General features: G+C 42.5%; 1 protein-coding gene across 1 annotated transcript in view; it reads right to left on the bottom strand.

The window, feature by feature from the left end:
• The window catches only part of KCP (kielin cysteine rich BMP regulator), a 183,197-nt gene that overhangs the window by 79,814 nt on the left and 76,057 nt on the right, over positions 1-27,326 (bottom strand). Inside the window, exons 9-19 of the mRNA XM_077472046.1 lie at positions 27,116-27,286; positions 25,113-25,209; positions 24,923-25,005; positions 22,490-22,583; positions 19,925-20,004; positions 14,940-15,113; positions 14,189-14,282; positions 13,998-14,080; positions 13,663-13,756; positions 6,614-6,693; positions 2,075-2,160 (exon numbers count right to left, since the gene is read on the bottom strand). Coding sequence (XP_077328172.1) covers positions 2,075-2,160; positions 6,614-6,693; positions 13,663-13,756; positions 13,998-14,080; positions 14,189-14,282; positions 14,940-15,113; positions 19,925-20,004; positions 22,490-22,583; positions 24,923-25,005; positions 25,113-25,209; positions 27,116-27,286 — 1,136 coding nt within the window. The remainder of the gene's footprint in view (positions 1-2,074; positions 2,161-6,613; positions 6,694-13,662; positions 13,757-13,997; positions 14,081-14,188; positions 14,283-14,939; positions 15,114-19,924; positions 20,005-22,489; positions 22,584-24,922; positions 25,006-25,112; positions 25,210-27,115; positions 27,287-27,326) is intronic.

Here is a 27,326-nt window from a genome sequence, read left to right as displayed (position 1 = left end):
TTAATCAGCACAGAAAGAGGTCAAGATACAGTGGTGTGAAAAAGTGTTTGCCCCCTTCCTCATTTCCTGTTCCTTTGCATGTTTGTCACACTTAAGTGTTTCGGAACATCAAACCAATTTAAACAATAGTCAAGGACAACACAAGTAAACACAAAATGCAATTTGTAAATTAAGGTGTTTATTATTAAAGGTGAAAAAAAATCCAAACCATCATGGCCCTGTGTGAAAAAGTGATTGCCCCCCTTGTTAAAACATACTATAACTGTGGTTATCCACACCTGAGTTCAATTTCTCTAGCCACACCCTGGCCTGATTATTGCCACACCTGTTCACAATCAAGGCATCACTTAAATAGGAGCTGCTTGACACAGTAAGGTCCACCAGAAGATCCTTAAAAGCTACACATCATGCCGAGACCCAAAGAAATTCAGGAACAATTGAGAAAGAAAGTAATTGAGATCTATCAGTCTGGAAAGGGTTATAAAGCCATTTCCAAAGCTTTGGGAATCCAGCGAACCACAGTGAGAGCCATTATCCACAAATGGCGAAGACATGGAACAGTGGTGAACCTTCCCAGGAGTGGCCGGCCGCCCAAAATTACCCCAAGAGCGCAGCGACGACTCATCCAAGAGGTCACAAAAGACCCCACAACAACGTCCAAGGAACTGCAGGCCTCACTTGCCTCAGTTAAGGTCAGCGTTCATGCCTCCACCATCAGGAAAAGACTGGGCAAAAATGGCCTGCATGGCAAAGTTCCAAGGAGAAAACCACTGCTGAGCAAAAAGAACATCAAAGCTCGTCTCAATTTCTCCACAACACATCTTGATGATCCCCAAGACTTTTGGGACAACATTCTGTGGACCGATGAGACAAAAGTGGAACTCTTTGGAAGGTGTGTGTCCAAGTATATCTGGCGTAGAAGGAACACTGCATTTCATAAAAAGAACATTATACCAACAGTAAAATATGGTGGTGGTAGTGTGATGGTCTGGGGCTGTTTTGCTGCTTCAGGACCTGGAAGACTTGCCGTGATAAAAGGAACTATGAATTCTGCTGTCTACCAAGAGATCCTGAAGGAGAATGTCCAACCATCTGTTCATGTACTCAAGCTGAAACGAACTTGGGTTCTGCAGCAGGACAATGATCCTAAACACACCAGCAAGTCCACCACCGAATGGCTGAAGAAAAACAAAATGAAGACTTTGGAGTGGCCTAGCCAAAGTCCTGACCTGAATCCTATTCAGATGTTGTGGTATGACCTTAAAAAGGCCATTCATGCTCGAAAACCCTCTAATGTAACTGAATTAGGACAATTCTGCAAAGATGAGTGGGCCAAAATTCCTCCAGGACGCTGTAAAAGCCTCATTGCACGTTATCGCAAACGCTTGGTTGCAGTTGTTGCTGCTAAGGGTGGCCCAACCAGTTATTAGGTTTAGGGGGCAATCACTTTTTCACACAGGGCCATGATGGTTTGGATTTTTTTACACCTTTAATAATAAACACCTTCATTTACAAATTGCATTTTGTGTTTACTTGTGTTGTCCTTGACTATTGTTTAAATTGGTTTGATGTTCCGAAACACTTAAGTGTGACAAACATGCAAAGGAACAGGAAATGAGGAAGGGGGCAAACACTTTTTCACACCACTGTATCTTTGCACATTATTAGTGTGCAAGGGGAGGCTCATGGTGTCATAAGCTGGTTCATTTTACATAGAGAGCTGCAAGGTACTCGTGTACCCCGGAATTTGATGTCTGCTTGTGGTGTAAATAAAAGAAGTGGAAATATGACCTACAGACCTGTATGATATGGAGTACATGACTGAAAAACACTTAAACAACTCAGGTTTACTCAATAAGAGGCTCCAAAAGGAGTCAACACTTACATTCTCCACCAGCCCTTGCCACCCCAATAAGCCACTGCAACACCCAAAACTCCTGCTCAAATTTCAGCTTTCACAAAACAAAATATAGGTTCACTATAGGCTTGTTGGCCACAGTAGGTTGAGTATTGTTGAAGAAAATACCCAATATAGTTGTGGAAAACAAAGTTATAATAAACTAGAACAGCCTACCTTGCACAGCATTCTCCCGGCTTCCGTACGGGGTTTCTGCATGGTGTTGGGATACAGGGTATAGGGCTACACTCGACATTTCCATTCTATTACACAGGAGATATAAAAAAATCACTTACATTTAGAAATTAAATACATTTGTAATTAAAGTAAACCCTTCAGCAGTTTGAAAAATGTCCTTATTGATTACTGGCACACGTACAGTGTCCTAATTTACTATAATAGCTTCTGTGTACTCCAGGGGCCCTCTTAAGATCCTAAGCAAACTAGTTTCTGAGTCACTTATCTTAAACAAGTACAGTGCATCCAGAAAGTATTCACAGAGCTTCACTTTTTCCACATTTTGTTATGTTACAGCCTTATTTCATGATTTTCTTCAAAATTCTATAAACATTATCCTATAATGACAACGTGAAAGAAGTTTGTTTCAAATCTTTGTGAACTTATGAAAAAAAAAAAATCCTATGTACGTAAGTATTCACAGCCTTTGCCATGACACTCAAAATTGAGCTCAGGTGCATCCTCTTTCCACTGATCATCCTTGAAATTTTTCTACAACTTGATTGGAGTCCGCCTGTGGTAAATTAAGTTGATTGGACATAATTTGGAAAGGCACGCACCAGTCTATATAACGTCCTACAGTTAAAAGTGCATGTCAGAGCACAAACCAAGCCATGAAGTCTAAGGAGTTGTCTGTATACCTCCAAAAAAGGATTGTATCGAGACACAGATCTGGGGAAGGGTACAGAAAATGTTCTGCAGCATTGAAGGTACTGACATATAATCACACACATAGGTTGGACTTGATAGACTTGTGTCTTTGTTCAACCTCACCTCCTATACTATACTAATGAGACACAGCGGCCTCCATCATCCATAAAAATAAGAAGTTTGGAAACACCAGGACTCTTCCTAGAGCGATCGGGGTGAAGGGACTTAGTCAGGGAGGTGACCAAGAATCCAATAGTCATTCTGACAGAGCTCCAGCGTTTGCCTGTGGAGAGAGGAGAACCGTCCAGAAGAACAACAATCTATGCAGCACTGGCCAATATAGTAGAGTGGCCAGACGGAAGCCACTCCTCAGTAAAAGCCACATGATAGCCCCCCTGGAGTTTGCAAAAAGGCACCTGAGAGACTCTCAGACCATCAGACCACGAGAAACAAGATTCCCTGGGCTGATGAAACAAAGTTTGAACGCTTTGGCCTGAATGGTAAGCATCATGTCTGGAGGAAACCAGGCACCACTCATCTCCTGGCCAATACCGTCCCTACAGTGGAGCATGGTGGTGGCAGCATCATGCTGTGGGGATGTTTTTCAGTGGCAGGAACTAGGAGACTAGTCAGACTCGAGGGAAAGATGAATGCAGCAATGTACAGAGACATCCTTGATGAAAGCATGCTCCAGAAGGCTCTGGACCTCAAACTGGGGCAAAGGTTCATTTTCCAACAAGACAACGACCTTAAGCACACAGCCAAATAACAAAGGAGTGGCTATGGGACAACTCTGAATAACCTTGAGTGGCCCAGCCAGAGCCCAGACATGAACCCGTTTGAACATCTCTGGAGAGATCTGAAAACGGCTGTGCACTGACACTCTCCATCCAACCTGATGGTGCTTAAGAGGTCCTGCAATGAAGAATGGGAGAAACTGCCCAAAAATAGGTGTGCCAAACTTATAGCATCATACTCAAAAAGACTTGAGGCTGTAACTGGTTTCAAAGGTGCTTCAAAAATGTATTGAGCAAACTTCTTTCACATTATGGGGTATTGTTTGCAGAATTTTGAGGAAAAAAATGAATGTAATCCATTTTGGAATAAGACTGTAACATAACAAAATGTGTAAAAAGTGAAGCGTTGTAAATACTTTCCTAGATGCACTGTATGTGCCTACGCCAAGGCTCCTCTGTAAATTGTGGTCCTAGTTCTAATATTTAAGAGACTCCAAGTTGGCACATAAACAGCAGTGAATAAATTAAGGACATGTATGCCTGGAGGGAGCCCATTCTTCCTTAAGGGCCCATGGGCACATTAGAGCCCAAGTAAGAACACAACTGCATCTGAAAAAGTCCAGTGTGTCCCCACTCCAAATCCAATGAACCAGCTATACAAAAAATAGCAACCACCTCAATTTATAATTAGCTTTTAAAGTGGGGTGCACATGGAAGAGAATTTCCCTTTACTGCAATGGCTTAAACAAATAACTCCTGATCAGCTTTGTAATTCCTCAGATGTAGACAAAAGAATACTTTCCCTGGCCAGACTAAGACTAAGTAACATTTAGAACTTGCAGAACCTTGTACTGCTGGAAGCATGCATTCCAGTCCATGTGCAAGTGCTGGATCTGCTTCTAGATTATAATTATGGGCCATTCTTGCCTTGTCACATATGTCCAATCATACCAGAATCAGACGACTCAAATCCTGACCAACCCTGGCCAGGACAGGCATTGAGAAGTAACTGCATATGAGGTCTGTAAATTAATTTATAATCCGTTTGGGGGGCAAGGGGGGCTTTAACCTCTTCAGCCCCAGAAGATATTATCCCCTTACTGACCAGAGCACTTTTTGCGGTTCGGCACTGCGTCGCTTTAACTGACAATTGCACGATCATGCGACGTTGCAATCAAACAAAATTGACATAATTTTTTCCCCAACAAATAGAGCTTTCTTTTGGTGGTATTTGATCGCCTTTTTATTTTTAGAGCTATAAACAAAAAAAGAGCGACAATTTTGAAAAAAACACAATATTTTTTACTTTTTGCTATAATAAATATCCCCCAAAAATATATAAAAAAAAAGTAAAGGCCGATATGTATTCTTCTACATATTTTTGGTAAAAAGAAAAATTAAAATAAGCGTATATTGATTGGTTTTGCGCAAAAGTTATACAGTCTACAAAATAGGGAATAGTTTTATGCCTTTATTATTATTATTTTTTTTTTACTAGTAATGTCAGCAATCTGCGATTTTTATCGGGACTGTGACATTATGGTGGACACGTCGGACACTTTTGAAACGTTTTTGGGACCACTGCCATTTTTACAGCGATCAGTGCTATAAAAAAGCATTGATTACTGTAAAAATTGCACTGGCAGGGAAGGGGTTAACACTAGGGGGCTAAAGGGGTCATATTGTGTGTTCTAACTGAAGGGGGAGGGGACTGTGCAGGGGAGATGACAGATCGCTGTTCATACTCTGTATGAACAGACGAGCTGTCTGTTCTCCCCCCAGAGAACCGGAAACTTTTTTACACACACAGATCCCAGTTCTCCATGTGCCCCGAGTGACCGCAGGAGCCCGGCGGTAATCATGACTGCTGGGCACTTGCATCGGCTCTGTGGGCAAGCAGAGGACATGCACACGCCCCCTAGTGGCCGTCTATGTTACCGTCGTAACATGATAGTGATTTGCGCAGCCGAGCCATGTTGCCGCAGTACAACTGCGGCGGCTGGTCGGCAAGTGGTTAAGTTACAGCTGCAGTTACACATCTAGCACATTGTAAGTTGGCCCTCACACTATGCAATGTAATAGTATAATCACCTATTAGATTTACCAAAATGATGTAATAATTATTATAATAATAATATGGGTACCAACCAAACAATCCATTTAATTAGTTTCAAATCAGGCAGACCCTTGCACTACATAGTTGATGGCAAATGAAACAGAGATTGAACCGTCAGATTTTGTAGTATATGGTCAGTACATGTTTCGTCAATACGACTTAATCTAATGGGGTAGCCAAACCCAATGATTAAGTCGTATTGACGAAACATGTCTGGGTTTGGCTACACAGCAACCATTAGGAGCTTTTAACGTTCGGATTTACCGGCCATTGAGTGTGCAGTGCTTTTGAAGTGGAGAAGAGTGGAGTGGACAGGAGAGCGAGCGGAGTGGAGGGTGAGACTTATAATCTATAATATATATATATATTATCGCGTTACCATTGCGAGCTACCCGCTTTGGAAAGTTTATGTTGAAGTGCCTTTGTTTGTTGAAAATTATGTAAGTGCAATAATTGAAGATTTTGTGTGCTGTTTTAATAAATAGTTTTACTATACTTCACTATTGGAAGCACTTTTTATCTTTACGTGTGGAGTACAATTTGTTTAAAGAACACCTTTGGAGTCATTTGATACCCTTGGGGAGATATTAAGTGATATTGCCGAGCATGAAAGTGCAAGGCATGTTCTATTGGTGAGTGCATTTCTTTAGGAGAGCGGTGACACTGAACACATATGGTGTGGTGGAACATTGCTTCAAGTCACTTCAAGACTACCTGTTCACGTTTGGAGTCTAATCACTTGGATGTTTTAATTAATCATTCGCAGACTTGAGTTTGGATTTTATGGACACTATTATTGATCACTTTCTCACATGGTGATTGTTTAGGTTTATTCATTTGATTGTGAATATTAGCACTACTATTTTATTCATTTGAAGTTACAATGACCTATTAGAGTATGTTCTTACAGAAAAAAATATAGCACTAGTACATGAAAAATATTGAATTTAATTAGAAATAAAGTATAAAATTCACCTCACATAAGCAACGTGTACATTGGTCGGAGCTTCTCACTGATTGTCCATTCTGATATGTGCGACCATTAAATGAACATCCTGAGAGAAGAGCAAAAATGAAGATGGCATCAACATCGTTAAAGAAAAATGACTCGAGTGACAGGATTTCCTGTGTAAATCCTATTAAAAGATATAATATTTTCCACTAACATTACAGACCATCAACATTGCAAAATTGAGCTGATTTATGAGGATTGAAGCAATACACTGAAGCAAAAATAAAGCTGTTGCCAAGAGTTAGCAGCTAGGTTTCATTTTTCAGTCTCTGAAAAAGTCTATGAAGCCAAGAAAAATACGTCTGTGGTCTTTTTTGAAATTTTTGAAAATTAAAGATTAGCGCTATTGATTTGAGCTTTGTTTCATCTTTCAGTTTACAGAATTAAAAAAAAAAAGGATTCTGGTTAGTTGTTATGGGAAATGGCTCCTTGCTAAATGCACATTTAATTGTGCCATTGATGGGGCACCGACACCTGTGTAATGATGTTGAAACTGTTGTTTTTCCATTTTCCTTGCATGTGATTGTGTTATCTTTGCAAAATGTATTTTCACCACATTCAATAAAGTGTATCTATGATAATAATGTAATATCATATATTCATTTCCACATTGTATCTCAATTGTTTCAAGCCTACTTCTATTAATCTGAACGATCTTGCAATTTGTAAACTTTGTGAAAATCCCTGCCTTCTGAACTACAGAGGTGCTGAGAGGAGTTTAAAGTGGTTGTAAAGGCTGAAGGTTTTTTACCTTCATGCACTCTATGTTTAGCTTCCCCCACAGTCCCCCCTAATACTCACCTGAGCCCCTCTCGATCCAGCAATATGCACGGGAGCCTCAACTGTCCCAGGTCTCTCTCCTCATTGGCTAAGAAACAGCAGTGGAAGCTATTGACTCCCGCTGATGTCAATCACAGCAGGTGAGCCAATGAGAAGAGAATGGGGCTTGGGAGCGAGCACGCACCAATGCTCCTAAAGCAAACGGCTTGCTATTGGGGGCACTGGTTAAGGGGGAAGAAGCCAGGAGCACTGGTGACCCGAGAAGAAGAGGATCAGGGCTGCTCTGTGCAAAACCATTGAACAAAGCAGGTACAGAGCTGTGATTTTTTTCTTGCATATTTGTCACACTTAAATGATTTGAATCATCAAACAAATGTTAGAATTGCACAAAGATAACCCAAGTAAATATGAAATACAATTATTAACCCCTTCCCGCCGAGCGTACGCAGATGTGCATACTCGGCACCTGCAGGCATCATCCCGATACTGATTTTTAGAGCCGGCGATCGGCTTTCCAGCAATAACAACCAATGCGGCTAAAAGCCGCTCGGCTGTTATGCCAGAGGAGAGGGAGGGGATGCCCGCCGCCTCCCGCCGCTCTTACCGGGGCTCCCGTTCATTCGGGAGCCCCGATAAACAATCCGGCGCTTCCAGAGGCTAGGGAGGGACTGGGATGAAGCCGTAAGGGGCTTCATTCAAGTCTTCTAATTGTAAACACGGAAGCGTTGTCATGACGTCACTTCCCGTTTACTCGGCTGCCAATGACGCCAGATTTAAAAATATATACAGTATTCAGAATCACCGAAAATGGCGTGTAAAGGAGGGATCCGGGGTCTTTTAGACCCCCGCTCCCTCCATAAAGAGTACCTGTCACCACCTATTACTGTCACAAGGAATGTTTACATTCCTTGTGGCAGCAATAAAAGTGATAAAAAAAAACAATTTATTAATTTTAAAATAAATCAAATAAATAAGAATTTTTATTTTTTAAAGCGCCCCCCCACCCCCCACCGTCGCTGCGAGCTTGCGCAACAAAGAAAACACATACGGAAATCGCGCCTGCATATGTAATATTAAAATCACACATGTGAGGTATTGCCACGATCGTCAGAGCGAGAGCAATAATTTAGGCACTAGATCTCTTCTGTAACTCTAGCATGGTAACCGGATTTTTTTTTTTAAAGCATCGCCTATTGGGATTTTTAGGTATCGTAGTTTGTCTTCATTCCACGAGTGCGTGCAATTATAAAGTGTGACATGTTTTGTATCTATTTACTCGGCGTAACATTATTTTTCACATTATGCAAAAAAATTGGGCTACTTTTACCGTTTCATTTTTTTAAAATTCATGAAAGTGTCCCTTTTCCCCAAAATTTGCGTTTAAAACACAGCTGCACAAATATCGTGTGACATACAATATTGCAACAATCGCCATTTTATTCTCTAGAGTCTCTGCTAAAAAAATATATATAATGTTTGGGGGTTCCAAGTCATTTTCTAGCAAAATATATGGATTTTAACTGGTAAACACCAAATGTTAAAAATAGGCTTAGCCGCGTACACACGATCAAATTGTCCGGCGTACTTAGTCCGCCGAAACGCATTTCACTGGACAATTCGATCGTGTGTGGGCTTCAGCGGACTTTCTCAGCGTAAAGTCCGGCGGACTTAGAAAGTATTTTTGCAATCCAATCTTTCCGCCGGACTTGGGTTTCAGCGGACAATACGTTCGTCAGTATGCTAGTCCGGCGGAGTAAGAATGACGCATGCTCAGAAGCAAGTACAAAAAAGAAGCTATTGGCTACTGGCTATTGAACTTCCTTTTTCTAGTCCCGTCGTACGTGCTGTACGTCATTGTGCTAGCAAACGCCGGACTTTCTGTGTGTCCGTGTGTGGCCAAGTCCTTTCGGTAGAAAGTCCGCCAGACTATCCACCGGATTGTTTGCCGGACTAAGTACGCTGGACAATTCGATTGCGTGTACGCGGCATAAGTCATGAAAGGGTTAAATGATGATTTTATTTATTAAGGGAAAAAAGCTGTTCAAACCTGCCTGGCCCTATGTGAAAAAGTAATTGCCCCCTAAACCTATAAAATGTTTGTACCACTGATGGCAACAACTGCAATCAAGCATTTGCAATAACTGACAATGAGTCTTTCACACCGCTGTGGAGGAATTTTGGCCTTCTCTTCTTTGCAGAATTGTTTTAATTCAGTCACAGGATGTTTTTCGGCATGAACGGCCTGTTTAAGGTCATGCCACAGCATCTCAATCAGATTTAAATCCAGAGTTTGAATAGGCCATTCTCAAACCTTCATTTTTTTTTGAGCCATTCAGAGGTGGTTGTGCTGGTGTATTTCGGATCATTGTCCTGCTGCATAACCCAAGTACACTTAAACTTGAGGTCACAAACTGATGGCCGGACATTCTCCTTCAGAAATTTCTGGTAGAGCGCAGAATACATAGTTCCATCAATTATGGCAAGTTGTCCAGGTCCTGAAGTTGCAAAGCAGCCCCAGACCATTACACTACCACCACCATCTTTGAATGTTGGAATGATGTTCTTTTTATGAAATGCTGTGTTAGTTTTACACCAGATGTAATGGGGCACACAACTTCCAAAAAATTCAACTTTTGTCTCATCAGTCCACAGAATATTTACCCAAAAGGGGATAATCAAGATGTTTTTTTGGCAGATGTGATTTGCTGGTTACCATGGATGCCATCTTTGCCCTGTCTCTTTCTTATTGTTGAATCATGAACACTGACCTTAACTGAAGAAAGTGAAGCCTGCAGTTCTTTAGATGTTCTGGATTTTTTCATGACCTCCTGGATAAGTCGTCATTGTGCTTTTGGAGTAATTTTGGTAGGCCCGCCACTCCTGGGAAGGTTCACCACTGTTTCAAGTTTTCTCCATTTGTGGATAATGGTTCTCACAGTGGCTCCCTGTAGTCCCAAAGCCTTACAAATGGCTTTGTAAACCTTTTCCGACTGATATATGTCAATTATTTTGTTTCTCATCTGTTGTTGAATTTCGTTAGATCATGGCATGATGTGTTCCATTTTGAGATCTTTTAGCGTGCTTCACTTTGTCAGACAGCTTCTATTTAAGTGATTTCTTGATTCAACAGGTCTGGCAGTAATCAGACCTGGGTGTGGCAAGTGAAATTTAACTCTTTCCAAAATAAAGGAGATTACTCACAATTCAGTCATGATTTAGTGAGGGGGTTAATTACTCTTTCACATAGGGCCAAGCAGGTAGAGACAGCTTTTTTCCTTAATAAATTAAATAATCATTTAAAACCTGAATTTTGTATTTACTCTGGTTATCTTTATGTAATATTAAAATTAGTTTGATGATCTGAATCATTTAAGTGTGACAAACAGGGCCAGACTTACCATTGGGCTTGACTGGGCTCAAGCCCATGGGCCCCGCCCAATAGGGGGCCCTGCAGGCCCCGCACAGATACATAGCCGAGTGTACTCGGCTCAGCTCCACTCACAGTCACGCCCAGTCCCGCCCTATGATGGACATAACACAGGGACTGGGCGTGACTGTGAGCTGAGCCGAGTACACTCGGCCACACTCGGCTCCTCTCTGGACTGCGAGAGGACCCGAGAGCCGCCGAGAGGACCCGAGAGCCGCCAAGAGGACCTGAGAGCCGTCAAGATACAGAGGACTCTGTATCTCGGCGGCACCATTTTTAAATGTCAAGACTGCAATGACAAGGCTGCAAATGACAAGGCTGCAAATGACAAGGCTGCAAATGACACTGGGGCAGGGCTGCAAATGACAAGGCTACACTGACAAGGCTGCAATGACACTGGACAAGGCTGCAGATGGATGAACAAGGCTGCAGATGAACACTGATAAGGCTGCATTGATGGGCATTTAAATGTAAGTTTTTTCCTTAAACTTCTATCCTTAAAGTTTTTTTCCTTAAAATTCTCTCCTAAACTTGGGGTGCGTGTTATACGCTGGCGTGTGTTATACGCGGAAAAATACAATAATGTATAGAAGGTAGGGCCCGAAAGCGACTTAAGCCCAGGGGCCCCCACCACCCTAAGTCCTGCCCTGGTGACAAATATGCAAATATAATAAAAAATCTGAAAGAGGCAAATACTTTTTCAACGGCACTGTAAGTATGACAGTACAGGAATCATTTCACTTCAGGCAGCAAGGTACCATGGGATATGTAGTCCTTAGAAATTGAAAGTAAGCAGCAGAGGAGAAGCTGCAAATCATACACAGAATCCAGGAATGTGTGGACAAAGATGGCTGCCAGAATAAAAGCTTACATAAAAAAATCTAATTTCATGTTGTCCTGCCTCAACATGAAAAGAGATTTTTTTTATGTAAGCTTTTATTGGATTGTCTAAATTAATGATTTGTTTGTATGGCTGTTATAATGCTGATGTTTTAAAATAAAAATGCATGCTATGACTATAGAGCTCATTTAAGCTAAGGGAGGATTCCCTTGCAAAGTGAACAATTTCCCTTTAGTAAACTACACCACTGAAGTTTAGCATTAAAGCTATGTCTCCTCTCCGCTGCACAAAGGAGAAAAATGCTTCTGGTGGATAGGAGACACACTGATAATCTCAAAGGGTCCTTCAAATGTGCGGCCCAAGATAATGTTGAAAGGCACAGAAGGAATTATGTTCCTCTGCTTTGAATAATGGGTTAAAATCAACTATTTTGCTTGTTTAAAAGGTTAGTTCAAGGAGGAATCTTCATGTGTAAAAAGACAATAACCATCTACAACTTAGACTGAAGTTTAACAAGTTTTAAAACTATGAAAATACTTGCATACAAACGTATCAGCATTCTTAGCATTACATTAACAAACAACAAAGCATTTTTTTTATAAATACATTTTTGTCCGATTTTCTAGTAGTCATGTTACCACCCTAGGGCATATCCAGTGCAGCAGTGGCTTTGGGTGTGTATGCCCAGCCTCGTTGGCGCTCCATATAGGCTAACTTTGAGCTATAACATTCCCATGCTGCTTGAATTTCAGCAGCAGTATATCAATGTTGTGATTCCTTTCCTGGAAATGACCCAAAGTGCCTTAAATTGGCAGAGTCATTGGATCAAAACAAGTACAAATGTGGGGGATATATATTTCTCACATGAAAATGTGCAGGGTAAAGCATTGTTGCATTCATTTTTATTTTAAGGTTTACATACATTTTTAAGAAAAGTAGAGTCGTAACAAGCATGCAGCTTAAAAGTCATCGTGAAGTGAAGTCCGAATTTCTGATATGCAGATTTTTTCAAGGCCTGTGAAAGTACTGTAGACATAGGAGCTGATTTACTAAAGGCAAATAAACTGTGCACTTTGCAAGTGCAGTTGCACTAATTTTCCCCAGAGCTTGGTGAATAAGGTGAAGCTTTGCTTTGTAAAGGTGCAAGGAAAATAAAAAAAGACTGCATTTTTGATTGCACATGATTGGATGATGGAAATCAGCAGAGCTTCACCTCTGCAAGCTCTGGGAAAATGAGTGCAACTGCACAGTCTCTTTGCCTTGAGTAAATCAACCCCATTGAATCAGAATGACAACCAGGGAACTAGTATTTTTAGTATGAGGGACAATAATGGCAGCTGCCATTCTTCCTCAGTCAAGGTTTCTTTTAAGCCCCTGTACACACGGTTGGAGATTTCGACAACCAAATCCGTCGCATTTTGTCCATCGGATCTTGTCCGAAATTGTTGCATACACACGGTCGGACTAAGTTGTCGAAAAATCCGATCATTCAGAACGTGATGACGTAATTTCGTTACGATGGGACTACGTTCAGGCTAGTAGCCAATAGCTTTGATGTAGGAATTTGATCTGAGCATGCGTGGCACTTGGTCCGATCAAAATTCTCTACACATGATCGGAGTATGTCCGATCGAACCAGTTGGTCAGGAAATATTTCCAACAAGTTGGAAAATTGGGTCCGACGGATAGTCCGACGGAATCAGTCCGATGCATACCACACACAGTCGTATTATCCGACAACACGGTCCGATAGGACACATTCCGACGGATTCTCCGACCGTGTGTACAAGGGCTAAGAGATTCTTTTAAAGTTTTTAACTGTGCTTTGCACGTCATAATGGTTAATTATACCATGCTATCACATTATGTTGAGCGGTCTTTGAACCCCTCAGTGACCTCACTGCCATAGATAATGTGTTGGAAGTCCCAGCGAAAAAAGACATGAGATTTGTTCACAATCTTACCATCACATGTAGGACAGCAAGTTCCTGATCGAGGAGGTGCAGGATTTCTACACAGAGACGCACAATGACGCTTCCTACATTGAATTTTGCCCTCCTGTGGGCACAATAAATATAAAATCACATAGCAGGAAAAACATATAGAACTGCTATAGGAGACAGATGATGTGACTGCACTCCTTGGGTACAGAAGGACAGCTTTAATAAATTAATTGAGGGAACTGGATTTAGTGTAGAGAGAAATTCAACCACTGAACAGAGTAATAAAAATAGAATTAAAGAATTATTTTGCAGGTCCCTGTAAAATAGCAAATGGAAGACAGAAAACGATACTGTACCATACAACGGCAATTATGACATGGCTCTCCCTGGGGTCTCCACTCCTCCTCGTGTCTGTGGGTGACTGTGCCATCAATGCAGCCTTGAATGTGAAGATATTTGAGAAATTGTTAAAAACAGTCTTATTACACAGTACAACATATTTGAGATTGAGTTTACACAAGTATAGCGCACAGTAAAATCGCCTTACTTTGACACTGTTTGCAACATTCCCCCGGTATCTCTTCTTGCAGAACACAAGTTAGCTTTGGACAGGTCACTTGTACACACTGTATATTACCATTCTGTAGAAAAGAGCCTTGATTAAATATTATTATTAAATAAAAAAATAATATTAATTATTACCTGGGGGTCTCATATTTCAGATCAGGAGACTAATATCGATCATAGAAACAGAAGGAATGCTTTTCTGCTCTGTAGCAATGCATGGTGTTTTTATTTTTTCCTTTTAGTTACAACAATAAAGCAATAGCAATAAAAAAAGATAAATCACTTTCATTAAATAACAGTGAAATATTTCAGATACTAATAATGTTAAACTGTAAACAAAAAAAAATTCTAATTTTTGATAAGGTCCCCTGCACACTGGGTGTTTAGATACGGGGTTCTTGCATTTAGCTACAGGCGGAGGGCACAGGTTCCCCACCTAGTCCTGCTTCTGGAAGCCCGACAAAGGCTGTACCCAAGGACTGTTGCCTGAAATGCAAGTTCATTATTCCCTGGGTACATACTGCCCTAAACGGAAGTATTGCTAGGTGCACTGTCCAGCCCCGACCAACAACGTTGTTAGATTTTCATGCAGTTTGGCAGGCTGATGGCAGTGGGGCTGGACAGTGTACCTGTGTCCTCTACCCACAGCTAAATGTCAGAGCCCCATTCTTCAGGACTAAATGCCCAGTGTACATAGGGCCTAAGACACAGATGATGTATAGCTATTTTACCTGGCATATGCAGCTATCACATGGGTTCCCATTACCCTGGAAGGTGACTCCATTAGGTATTATATCACCTTCTAAGTCACAAGCTGAACAATCTGGGCAGCATGAGCCCCGCCTGACACCATGGGTACAGGTCTGCTGACAACGTACAGCATCAGTACACTTGACTTCACCATCCTAAAGATTTTGAGAAAACATGAAGTGAGACAACCTTGCTTGTTTTATTAATGTAAGCAACACCAACCTATTCTATAGTGACTTACAGAACCCATAAAATTACCCACCTGTACGACCTTACAATCTACTACAACAGTGGCACAGATGCCCATGTACATAATAGGCATAAATTAGGTTGAATTTTAATGTAAAATACATTTTGGAAGCATGGAAAGAAACCAGAGCATTTGGAGGAAATGTAAAGCCGAGCTGAACTTTTAATTTAAAGAGGTTGTAAAGTCTTTAAAAAAATAAAAAACATGTTATATTTACATGTTCTCCTCTGGGGTCACCTGCCAGTGATCTCGACTCCTCCTCTTCTCTGTGCGCCACTATAGGAAGCCCCTTCTTATGGGGGCACACCTGCAGGCTCGCTCCCAAGCTGAACTATATGTATCTGTAGATACACACAGTGCAACTTGCCCTTGCCCTGCTCCCTCTACTTCATCATTGGATTTGACTGACAGCAGCAGGAGCCAATGGCTCCCATTGTTCTTGGCCAAGCATTGGTTGTCATCTGCTCGAGATTCTGCCTGCTTCAGTTGATACCATCTTGACATACAGCAAGAAGCATCTACAGTAGTGCAGAGTTTCAAAGTTTGAATTTGGCCACTTTGTAAAATGTGTTGGAATACGTAAGTTCAATGATGTGCATACCATCTGGTGGACCTATCTCTTTTATTTACAACTGCTTTACTGAGCACCAGGTGCACAGCTATTGCTATATTCACAGGGATCTGACAGTAGAGACACTGTTTTCTGCCTGCCCCTTTCCTCTGCTGTTTATTCATAGTAAACTTTTTATTTTCTCATGTGGGCTCACATAATACTGAGTGCTCTGTGATTGGGCTGGAGGAGGGGAACGGCAGGCACATGTGGTTCTGCAGCTGCTGGAGCTGAGACCAGAAGGTCCAACGCTAGAGCACCGAAAGTATAGCAATAGCATGCACTAAAAATCTAAACTATAAATTAAAGCGATAAGTACACAAGATAGCATGTACCATATTGCACTTAACCCCTGGTAATTAAGCATATTACACAAAGTAGCTGAATTCCTGGTGTCCAGCTTTAGGACCCTTTCACACGGGCCATCCATACAATGGATTCCGCTTGCTCAGTGGGGAATCGCTCCGCTGATCCCCACTGAGCAGGCGGATAACAGGCCATGTCTGCTCCGCTGTGCAGAGCAGACACAGACACAGTCCCGCTCTCCTCTATGGGGAAATCGAATGGAAACAGACCACCTGTCCATTTTCATCCGATCCAGAAGACGGATGGAAAATAGGATCACTATCCATCTGCATTTTGTGGGCAGGATCAGATCGGATAGAGGTGGATGTCAGCGGACACCCACTGCTCCATAGGGGAGACTGCAAGGTCCGATCAGGTTTGCCTGAAAAACTGACGGGCGGACCTGATCAGACAGCCCGTGTGAAAGGACTCCTTGAAGTTAAAGTTCTCAAACTTTTTTCAACAAAGTCTCATATGCTTGTTACACAAACACTGGGGCCTTTCCCGTATGACATTACATAAACAAAAAAAATGTTAAAATGATATGTGATTACAGCACTCACAATAATGTAAACATCACAACAAATTAAATCAAAAAATCTGTGAAAAAACTTCCATATATATTGTGCAAATGTGCTCCAATCAATAAAGTGCAGTTGTGCTTCAAACTTCAAGGTGCATCACACATCCCTCCTGTGAAGGCATGGACTTTTCAGTCCAGGGATCATTCAAGCTTGAACGTTGGCCATGAATGGCAATTCATAGAAGGGTCCAATGAAGATCGCTCCCAATAGTGATGGTCATAGGTAGATATTGGCACCAAAAATGAAATAGTGAAGTACAGTTTGGCAGGATTTTATTGCGCAAATGTGGTAAGGTACTTACAGACTAGAAAAATTGATATTGCAAGAGGTTTTGCAGTGATAAAATCAAGGAAACGCTGCATCAAGCGTGTGTCCCCTGAAACCGGAAGTGCCGTTGTTTGGACTCCAACACCGGAAATTACCTCAACGTTTTTCACCCTCCCGCAAGGCGTCATTAAGGACCAAGGGGTCCTTTATGACGCCTTATGGGAGGGTGAAACGTGTTGACATAATTTGCAGTGTTTGAGTCCAAACAACGTCACTTCTTGTTTCGGTGGACGCACGCTGAAGGCGCCATCTTCTTTATTTTATCATTGAAATATCTATTGTGATACCATTTCTTTTAGTCTGTTAAGTACCTTACCACATTTGTGCAATAATATCCTGCCAAACTGTACTTCAATATTAGTCCTTCTTTAATTTTTGGTGCCAATATCTACCTAAGACCATCACAATTGGGGGAGATTTTCATTGGACCCTTCTATGAATTGCCATTCATGGCCAATGTTCAAGCCTGAATGACCCCTGGACTGAAAAGTTAGGGGTCCATTAAATTTGGTGAGTGGGGACACAGGCGGCATGTGTGATGTATCTTGAAGTTTGAAGCACAACTGCACTTTATTTAACCACTTTCAGAGCAGACCATCTTGCTGGCTTAAGACCAGACCACTTTTTGCGATTTGGCACTGCGTCGCTTTAACTGACAATTGTGCGGTCGTGCAACGTGGCTCCCAAACAAAATTGACGTCCTTTTTTTCCCATAAATAGAACTTTCTTTTGGTGGTATTTGATCACCCCTGCGGTTTTTATTTTTTGCTCTATAAACAGAAATAGAGTGACAATTTTGAAAAAAAAAATGTTTTCCTCAGTTTAGGCCGATACGTATTCTTCTACATATTTTTGGTAAAAAAAAAACGCAATAAGCGATTATTGATTGGTTTGCGCAAAAGTTATAGCGTTTACAAATAGGGGACAGTTTTATGCCATTTTTATTAATAATTTTTTTTTACTAGTAATAGCGGCGATCAGCGATTTATATTGTGACTGCGACATTATGTCGGACACATCGGACATTTTTGGGACCATTGTCATTTATACAGCAATCAGTGCTATACAAATGCAGTGATTCCTGTGTAAATGACACTGGCAGTGAAGGGGTTAACCAGGGGATGGCAGTGTAGGGGTTAAGTGTTCCTAGGGGCGTGTTACTAACTGTGGGGGGCTGGGCTTTGTGTTAGTGAACACTGATCTCTGCTCCAATCACATGGAGCAGAGATTAGAGTCACTCGTTGCTAGGCATAACGGGGAGATGCTATTTACAACGGCATCTCCCCGTTCAGCCACCCCGTGAGACCATCGCGGGTATCCCCGCGGTGATCGAGTCCGCGGGACCCGCGACCGGACTCACGGGGGTCCCGACTAGCACGTGAGCGCGGCGGCGCGCACGCGATGGCAGGGCGGCATATTAAAATGGATGTACCTGTACACCAGTATGCCTGCCCGTGCCATTCTGCCGACATACAACGGCGTGCGCCGGTCGGGAACTGGTTATTGGAGCACATTTGCACAATATATATGGATGTTTTTTTCACAGATTTTTTGATTTGATTTGTTGTGGTGTTTACATTATTGTGAGTGCTGTAATCATACATCATTTTTTAAACTTGTCACGTGTATAGTACTTTGTGTACAGCAGCTGCAATCACTAATTTAATATTTTCACTTCCAGCACGAGTCAATATACATAAAAAAAAAATTCACAGGTGTGCACACTTTCCATTGCAATATACTGTGAGTAAAAACAAAACAATTTGAAATAAAAAATAAATAAAAGTAAAGTAGTAGTAAGAAAATGGAACTGAGGTTGCCTCCCAGTATGGTGAATCCCCTGTAGAAGTTAGGCCGCGTACACACGGGCGGACTGTTCGCCCAACCTTGTTCGTCAAACAGTTTGACAAACAGTCCGCTCAAAATTAGCATGAGCGGACTTGACCACACACGATGAACGAACAGTCCGCTGAAACCGTGCGCGATGACGTGAACGGCACGTACGACGGGACTAGAAAAACGACGTCCTATACACTGCAATGCAATCTTCGGCCGTGTAAATCCTTTCTGAGCATGCGCGGAACTTAGTTTGACGAACAAGCCTACACACGAGCGGACTGTCCGCTCAAACCAAGTTTCAGCGGACAAAACCAAGTTTCAGCGGACTGTCTTACAGAAATTCGAAAAACTTTGTTCGTCAGACTGTCCGCTGAAACTGTCCGCTGAAGCCCACACACGAGCGGACTGTCCGCTGAAACACTGTTCAGCGGACAAAGTTGGGCGAACAGTCCGCCCGTGTGTACGCGGCCTTAGGCTATGATTGTGAGTGACAGCTCTCCCTGCCTGTTTAATTGGCTTCACTTTGTACTATTAGTGCAGTTGAGTGTTATAATCTGCTTTTATCTGCCAAAGAAGTCAGAGCCGGCCTAGCTCTTATAAGGAATAAAGCAAATTGCAAAGACACACCGTTTCAGGAACAGTTTATTAAATCATGCGAAACCACAATTTATAAAATGTTTATGTATAGCCAAACAGTTCAGGATGGATAGAAATGCAATAATACACAAACTGCAAACAGAGCAGCATGAAAAGACACACACCCACACACATATATACAGTAACAAGCCACAACATATAAAAATACCATACTCTGAAAATTGAAAATGTAACCCCTACAATAAAATGATGTTCCAGCTATAAACAGAACACTATAAACAGAACACTATAAACAGTTTATACTACATTTGCTGTTTTTCAATTGAACCGCGGTCTAGAAATTTGTTTTGTGTTTGAACATTGCCCGTTTGTGGGAAGACTTTTTTAAAATGATCTTTTATTCACAGTACTCACCAGACAGACGCAATGCTGGCAGCCATTGGAAGTGGTAACATTCCTACCAGGCAACAAGGGATGCCCATTCAGTTCACACACTAGAGGGAATAGAGGAAAGAAAATATATGTGATATCACAGCAATCATGAGGAAATTATTCACTAACCACAGATGTCACTGATGTCTGTCGTGTGCCAACCTGATGTAAGACATTATGGTCTACTGATCCCTTCTTATCCCTCTTCTTCAGGGGTGATGGAATTTTGGCACTGAATATAGTTCTTTTTGATTTTTATCCTAAAATACAGTGACAAACAGTACTTTTCTAACCACCTTATGGAGGCCATACTATGATCCCATTTCTTCAAAACAGATCCTATCAGCAGAACATTAGGGCTTCATTCACATGAACGTAGCTATCTGTACACCTATGCTAAGGACTGTCTTTACACACACAGGAGGCTCATGCAGTAACACACAATCAGCCTGTTCAAATGAATGACAGTCTGTCTGTGTTCTGATCCATGCATCAGACCCACACGGATGTACATTCCAGGATGCACTTGGGGATCTGTGCAGGTCCATGCTGCATGTCACAGGCTGTCTGCACACGCCTGCATGGAACACCTGTGCATCTCACGTGGGTGAAGACAGTCCTACGCATGGGTGTAGAGATAGGTACACCCTTCTAAATGAGGCCATAGCATTAAGTTGTGGGATTTGTTTACAGAAAGCCCCGTCACAGGCAGGATTTATCAGAGCAGTCTAAAGCCGCGTACACGCGTAGCCGTCTGTCCGACGTACTTAGTCTGGCGGACTTCCCGCCAGACTGTCCGTCGGACTTTCCGAACGGGCTACTTGCCCACACACGGCACTTTTTCAGCGGACTAATATGGCGTACTAAGTCCGCCGTACTATCCGCCCTACTTTTGAAATGAACGCACTCGCCCACACACGCGGAGGAAAGTCCGCTCATTTCGAGCGTGTCTCCAGGTAGGCGGGGCCCGCGAAGGAGACGTCGCTGGCCCCGCCGCCTGGTATGGACTTAAAGGGGAACCCCAACGCCGAAAAAAATCGGCGTGGGGGTCCCCCCAAAGTCCACAACAGACCCTTGTCCGAGCACGCTACCCGGCCGGCCAGGAAAGGAGGGGCGAGCGAGCGCCCCCCCCTCCTGAGCCATACCAGGCCGCGTGCCCTCAACATGGGGGTGCCTTGGGGAAGGGGGGGCCGCGCGGCCCCCCCACCCCAAAGCACCTTATCCCCATGTTGATGAGGACAAGGGCCAGGGTTGTCGGGGTCTGTGGGCGGGGGGCTTATCGCAATCCGGGAGCCCCCTTTAATAAGGGGGCCCCCGGATACCAGCCCCCCACCCTATGTGAATGAGTATGGGGTACAATGTACCCTTACCCATTCACCTGTAAAATAAAAGTGCAAAAAAAACACAACACACGAGATAAAATAATTTATTGCACAGCTCCGGGGGTCTTCCGTCTTCGGGGGTCTTCTCGCCGGACTCCTCCGCTATCTTCTTGTAGCTCTTTTGCTAGCGGAGGAGCCCGGCTTTCTTCCTCGCCGCCGGCCTCTTCTTCCGACTTCGGGGGTCTTGTCCCCCTCTTCGGTTCTTCTGCCGGGCCACCGCGCCTTCTTCTAGCTCTTTTACAGGCGGTGGTCTTCTGTCGCTGCCGCCGCCTTCCGTTCTTCTCTTCTCCTTCTTCAGATGTTGCCTCGCCGAGTCCTCCGCTCACAATGACAGGGACCAGGCACGCGGCGACTTATATAGGGACAAGGGGCGGGGTCTTCGGTGGATGTCACATGGGTTGATGTCACATGGGTTGATGTCACATGGTGACAGTCCCAGCATCCTCCGGGACTGTGACATCGTAAGGGGGCGGGGTCACCATGTGACATGAACCCATGTGACATCCACCGAAGACTCCGCCCCTTGTCCCTATATAAGTCGCCACGTGCCCGGTCCCTGTCATTGTGAGCGGAGGACTCGGCGAGGCAACATCTGAAGAAGAAGAAGAGAAGAACAGAAGAACGGAAGGCGGTGGCGGCGACAGAAGACCGGGCCACCGCCTGTAAAAGAGCTAGAAGAAGGTGCGGTGGCCCGGCAGAAGAACCGAAGAGGGGGACAAGACCCCCGAAGTCGGAAGAAGAGGCCGGTGGCGAGGAAGAAAGTCCATACCAGGCGGCGGGGCCAGCGACGTCTCCTTCGCGGGCCCCGCCTTCCTGGAGACCCGCTCGAAATGAGCGGACTTTTCTCCGGGCGGGAAAAGTCCGCTCATTTCAAAAGTACGGCGGACTGGCATACACACGGTCGGATTGTCCGCCGAAATGCGAGTCCGGCGGGAAGATTGGAGTGTAAAACTACATTCTAAATCCGCCGTACTTTCGGGTCAAAAAAGTATGCCGGAGGCTACACAAGGGGGGATTGTTTGGCGGACTTGAGTTTGCCGGACTTTTCCACCCGCTTGTTTGATCGTGTGTACGCGGCATAATACAATTCTTGGCATGAGTAAATCAATTTATAGAATTTTTTCAGAGACCAGCTTTTGACTTACTGTTAGGAGGATATTTTTACCTGGGCATGAGGGGCAGCATTGACCAGGAGTGGGTACTGGCTTCCTACAGGCAACTACAGGACACTGAACAGGGAAACAACGCACTAAATTGTTCTGCAACAAAAAATAGAATGTGAAACTGTGTATTATTGTCACAGCATAAAAAACACAATAGGGAGGGAGTTACAACTGGGTTAAAGCAGACTTAGAGCAAGATTTTTTTTATGTGTGCAGCTAAGTAATGTTTGGTGTAATATTTACATACATTCCTTGACTGTTAGGGTCACCATTCACATCACACTCTGATCGTAAAAAATCCCTCGACAATCAACTTTAGATTTCCCAAAACTATGTAGTATGTGGTCCTTTCTAAACTATCTAATCAATTTGAATTCAGACAGGTTCTTAAGCCTGGTACACAGGGGCCGAATATTGGCCAGTACAAAAAAAAGAGAGAGAGAGTCGCCCTGGGACTTTAAATGAGGTGATCACAGTTAGCCACTGTAACAAGTGTAATAGCAGTATAAATGTGACACATCTTTTTGTCTACATCTCATTCGCATCTACCCGTGATGAGTGAGCAATGATCTCACGAAACGTGTGTCAGGTTTTCTGATGTATGCATCTGTGTATATTGCATTGTATAATGTTTGTACCAACTTTATTTATTCTCTTTATTATGTGAAAATTCATTGGCTGAGCGAATATGCTATATTATCCACGTATGTACATTCATTTTAATAAACATTTATACTGCTATTACTCTTGTTACTCAGTGGCTAACTGTGACCACCTCATTTAAAGTCCCAGGACGACTCTCTCTTTTTTTGTACATGTATATAAGGATGGAGGTGTATCACTGGTGACTGCAGACTTTTTATTTATTTTGCTTCAAGGGTTCCTTGGGGACACAAAGGTTGAGAATGGCTGTCTTGGACTAATGAAAAAAGTTTTTTGATTGCTGGGCCCCCGGGTGGCAATCATAACACCCTTAATATATATTGTGCCATGTCCTAATTATTGCAATCAAAATATATAGGAAGAAACATGGACTTTTCAGGGACACGTACGAAAATATAACAAATCTTTTTATTAATACATATCACAAAAATCTATTCTTTTGTAGATTTTTGTGATATGTATTAATAAAAAGATGTATTATGTTTTTGTACATGTGCCTGAAAAGTCCATGTTTCTTCCTATATATTTTGACTGTCTTGGACTAATGATATCATCTCAGCTAAAGAAAAATAATTTGACAAGGACTGTCATTGAATGGTAGATGTATGTGTTTTATGACAACGATGCTGTTGCTGTATATATTTCAACATGTCAATAATTTATTCCTGCAGACCTCTAAAGGTATTAAAAAAAAGAAAATTTTAAATACTGTAGAATTATATATATAGTTGACAGAAGGAACTATTCAAACATTTAACTCTGCCCAATCAAATTAGTGTCCATTTTATGCTCCTGAGTTAAATTGCTATAGTAATAATAGATACTACATAGTCCCTGACACAGCAAAAAGGGCCGCAGATGTGATCAAGTCGGAAGCCCACAACAAAGGAGGTGATCCAGGCAGCAACCACAGATGTCTTCAAGGTCCCATTGTATCTATTGCCTCGTTTCCACTGAGCGGATCGGTACGGTACAGTTTGGAAGGGTTAGAATGGTCCGATCTATTCAGGTGAGCGTTTCCACTGCAAGTCGGACCACCAGGGGCCATACAGGGTTTAGAAAAAAAGACTAGCCTCACACTGATTGGCAGATGTTTTTCTGTCCACCAATCAGTGGAATGTATTGTAGCTCTACCCTAACCGTACCATACCATTTTCTATGGCCCAACATCTGAAGCAGGACCCTGAATGGTGTGGTATGGTTCGGTTGTATGGGCCGCTTTCATAATGGAAACACTCAAAATAGCGTACCGTACCGTACCGAACCGTACCGAACCGATCTGCTCAGTGGAAATGAGGCATAAGTGAGCTTTTCTCTCTGTAAGGAGGGCTGTGATCAGATCTCTTCCACAAAATCACCAAATACATTGTTTCTCATATATCTGACTGGGTTTCTTTGCTATATAAATTAGAAGGTTGGTACCCATGGAGTCAGAAAACAGAAGCCCTAAGTTTAATTTTTTGGGCCGGTCTAAAGGACCTTGCTAAAAGTCTAATGTATCTTGAGGCTTATCGGTGGATCACAAAATATATACAATATTTCATGGCCTCGCAGGTTCCCTTCATCAGGCAAAGTGTGCCGATTACATCATTTATACATGTTCAGTGTAATAACAATTTATTTTTACTGCATCCTAATTAACAAGGTTTTCTCAAGCATGGTTTGCTATGGGAATATACTGATTGTCCCAAATGATCTATCACTATACCACTTATGAAAAATATTCATATAAGGCTTTTTGAACAATGCAGGAAATCAAGAGTGTCACTCACCAAACAAGAGCAGTTCACACAAGGATTACTTCGTGAAAGAAAGTGATCCCCATTTTTGTATGTCAGTCCCTCATATTCACAGCCTGCAAACAGAAGAGGTACTTCTCAACCTTCACATATAATGTTTTTAACACCACAGCTCAGAACAGCAGCTGCTATTAGAATTATCATTAGGTGGCCAAGCTCTTACCTTGCTGGCAGACTGCACAGCACTGTCCAGGTGGGGTGAACCTTTTCAGACAGGTAAGCTCTGGACAACGCTCTTTTATACACTGGACCGTTCCATTCTAGGAGCACATCCACAGAAATTTACCAAGAGGCAATAACAGTATTAGACACCAAAAAAATGTATAGATATATCAGTGAACAAATTAAGAATTTTACTATTCATATTTTCAGCATTGAATGCTTATATGTAGTCGAGCCTGTTTTTTGCATGACTGAATGTAACCCTCCATTAATTTTCCTAAATTGTGTATTGACTGGTAAGGTAATATTTAATATAGTAAAATATCACCATGGAAGTCATTAATCAGCTAAATCTCAATAATCAAGTACTCTGTGGGGTTGATTTACTAAAACTGGAGACTGCAAAATCTGGTGCAGCTCTGCATAGAAACCAATCAGCTTCCAGTTTTTTTATTTTGTTAAAACTTAGGCTTTTCAGGCTAAAAACATTTTTCAGCAGTTACAGAAAATACCTATTGATCTTGCTAGAAATGCAGTGTCCTTGTCAATATCTGTGAGCTTAACAAAAAGCGCAAACACGCTCATCTTCTGCAAACTATTAATCCCATCAGCCACAATGTAATAAGAATGAACAAAGGAGACATATTTGAAGTCCAGTCTTGGTGACAACCATGGCTTGCTCTAAAGGTATAGTGAAAGAGTTCGAGTAGACAGCCAAGGACAGGAATTGGGTTATTTTCAGGTTTAGTAGCTAAAAAATAAACAAAAAAGCTTGAAAAAAAGCAAACAAATGCAGTCATCTGATCTTGGAGCTAGTAAGCTGCAATATAATCCTTTTTTCTTCTGGACGTTAAATACTTTAAAGGGGCTGTAAAGGTAAATGTTTTTTCACCTTAATGCATTCTATGCATTAAGGTGAAAAAGCATCTCACACTGCCGGCGCCCCCAGTCCCCCCGTTTTACTTACCTGACCCCTCGAAAATCCCGCGCTCGCCCCCGCCGTCCTCTTCGCCGCTCAGCCTGGCCGCTGATTGGCTGGAGTGGATGGATTGAAAGCAGCGCAGCCATTGGCTCGCGCTGCTGTCAATCACATCCAATGACGCAGCGCGCCAGGGGGCGGGGCCTTGTGATACAGCGAGCGGCTATAGCCGCCGGCTGTATCACGGGAGCGCGCCCGCAGTGCTTCTCACCAATGCGAGGGAGCTTGCATTAACGTGAGAAGCACCTGCGGGAGGAAGCAGAGACAGCCGCCGAGGGACCCCAGAAGAGCAGGTTCGGGGCCACTCTGTGCAAAACGAGCTGCACAGTGGAGGTAAGTATGACATGTTTGTTATTTTAAAAAAATAAAAATTTTTACTTTACAACCCCTTTAAGAATGTATTTGAACAATAAATAAACCCATTTCCACACTTATGTCATTTTTGGGGAAGGAATTATGACAACCATTTGTTGATAAGAACTAATATTTTGACTCAAACCAAAAAAAAAAGTATTTTAAGTTCTTAATCAGATGATACAGGCAATTAAAAACATGGGACAATTATGTCCCTTGGGGCTTAAAGGGTTAAGGTCTGTGAGGTGCATGCTATCTCATGGACTTATCTTTTTTTCAACTTAGATTTTTACTGAGCACTGAGAGTATAGCTATCGCTATGTTTACGGTGCTCTGGCCCTTTAGGTCTCAGCTCTGGCAGCTGTTAGGTATTTTTAGACACTTTGCCTGTCCCTAATTAGCTCTTGCCCAATCATGGAGTGCATTGTATTATGTGAACAAAATACAAAGCCTTCTGTGAACAGAAAGCGTAGGTGAGGGGTGTGCAGATTGGGTTCTGTGTGAGAAATGCAACGTCGCTCAGTAAAACTTGTCAGATGTAAATAAACGAGATACATTAATGAAGCAGCATGCACCTCCTTGGACTTAGCCAAAATTAGGCCAACAGATTTTACAAAGTGGCTGAATTTTTTAGTCCAACTTTAACATATTTTAATGAGTTCTTTACTTACCCTACATGTACAAGCTGTACACAGATCTGGCCGAACCATTTCACCGTTCCTCACGATCTCCCCCAGGTATTCACAATTGGTGCATTCTGGGCAGCACTTCCCAGGATGAATGACAGGGTGTTCACAAGTGTTTTGGTCACATGCCTCAGAAATACACCTGACTGAGCCCCCCTATAGTAAGCAAATGTATCTTTAGTTTCAAATAGGCACT

This window comes from Lithobates pipiens, unplaced genomic scaffold (assembly GCF_037356315.1).
Source record: "Lithobates pipiens isolate NorthernLeopardFrog02 unplaced genomic scaffold, aLitPip1_a1.2 Scaffold_8, whole genome shotgun sequence".
Classification (NCBI taxonomy): domain Eukaryota; kingdom Metazoa; phylum Chordata; class Amphibia; order Anura; family Ranidae; genus Lithobates; species Lithobates pipiens.
This window is presented reverse-complemented; position numbering and strand designations above follow the sequence as displayed.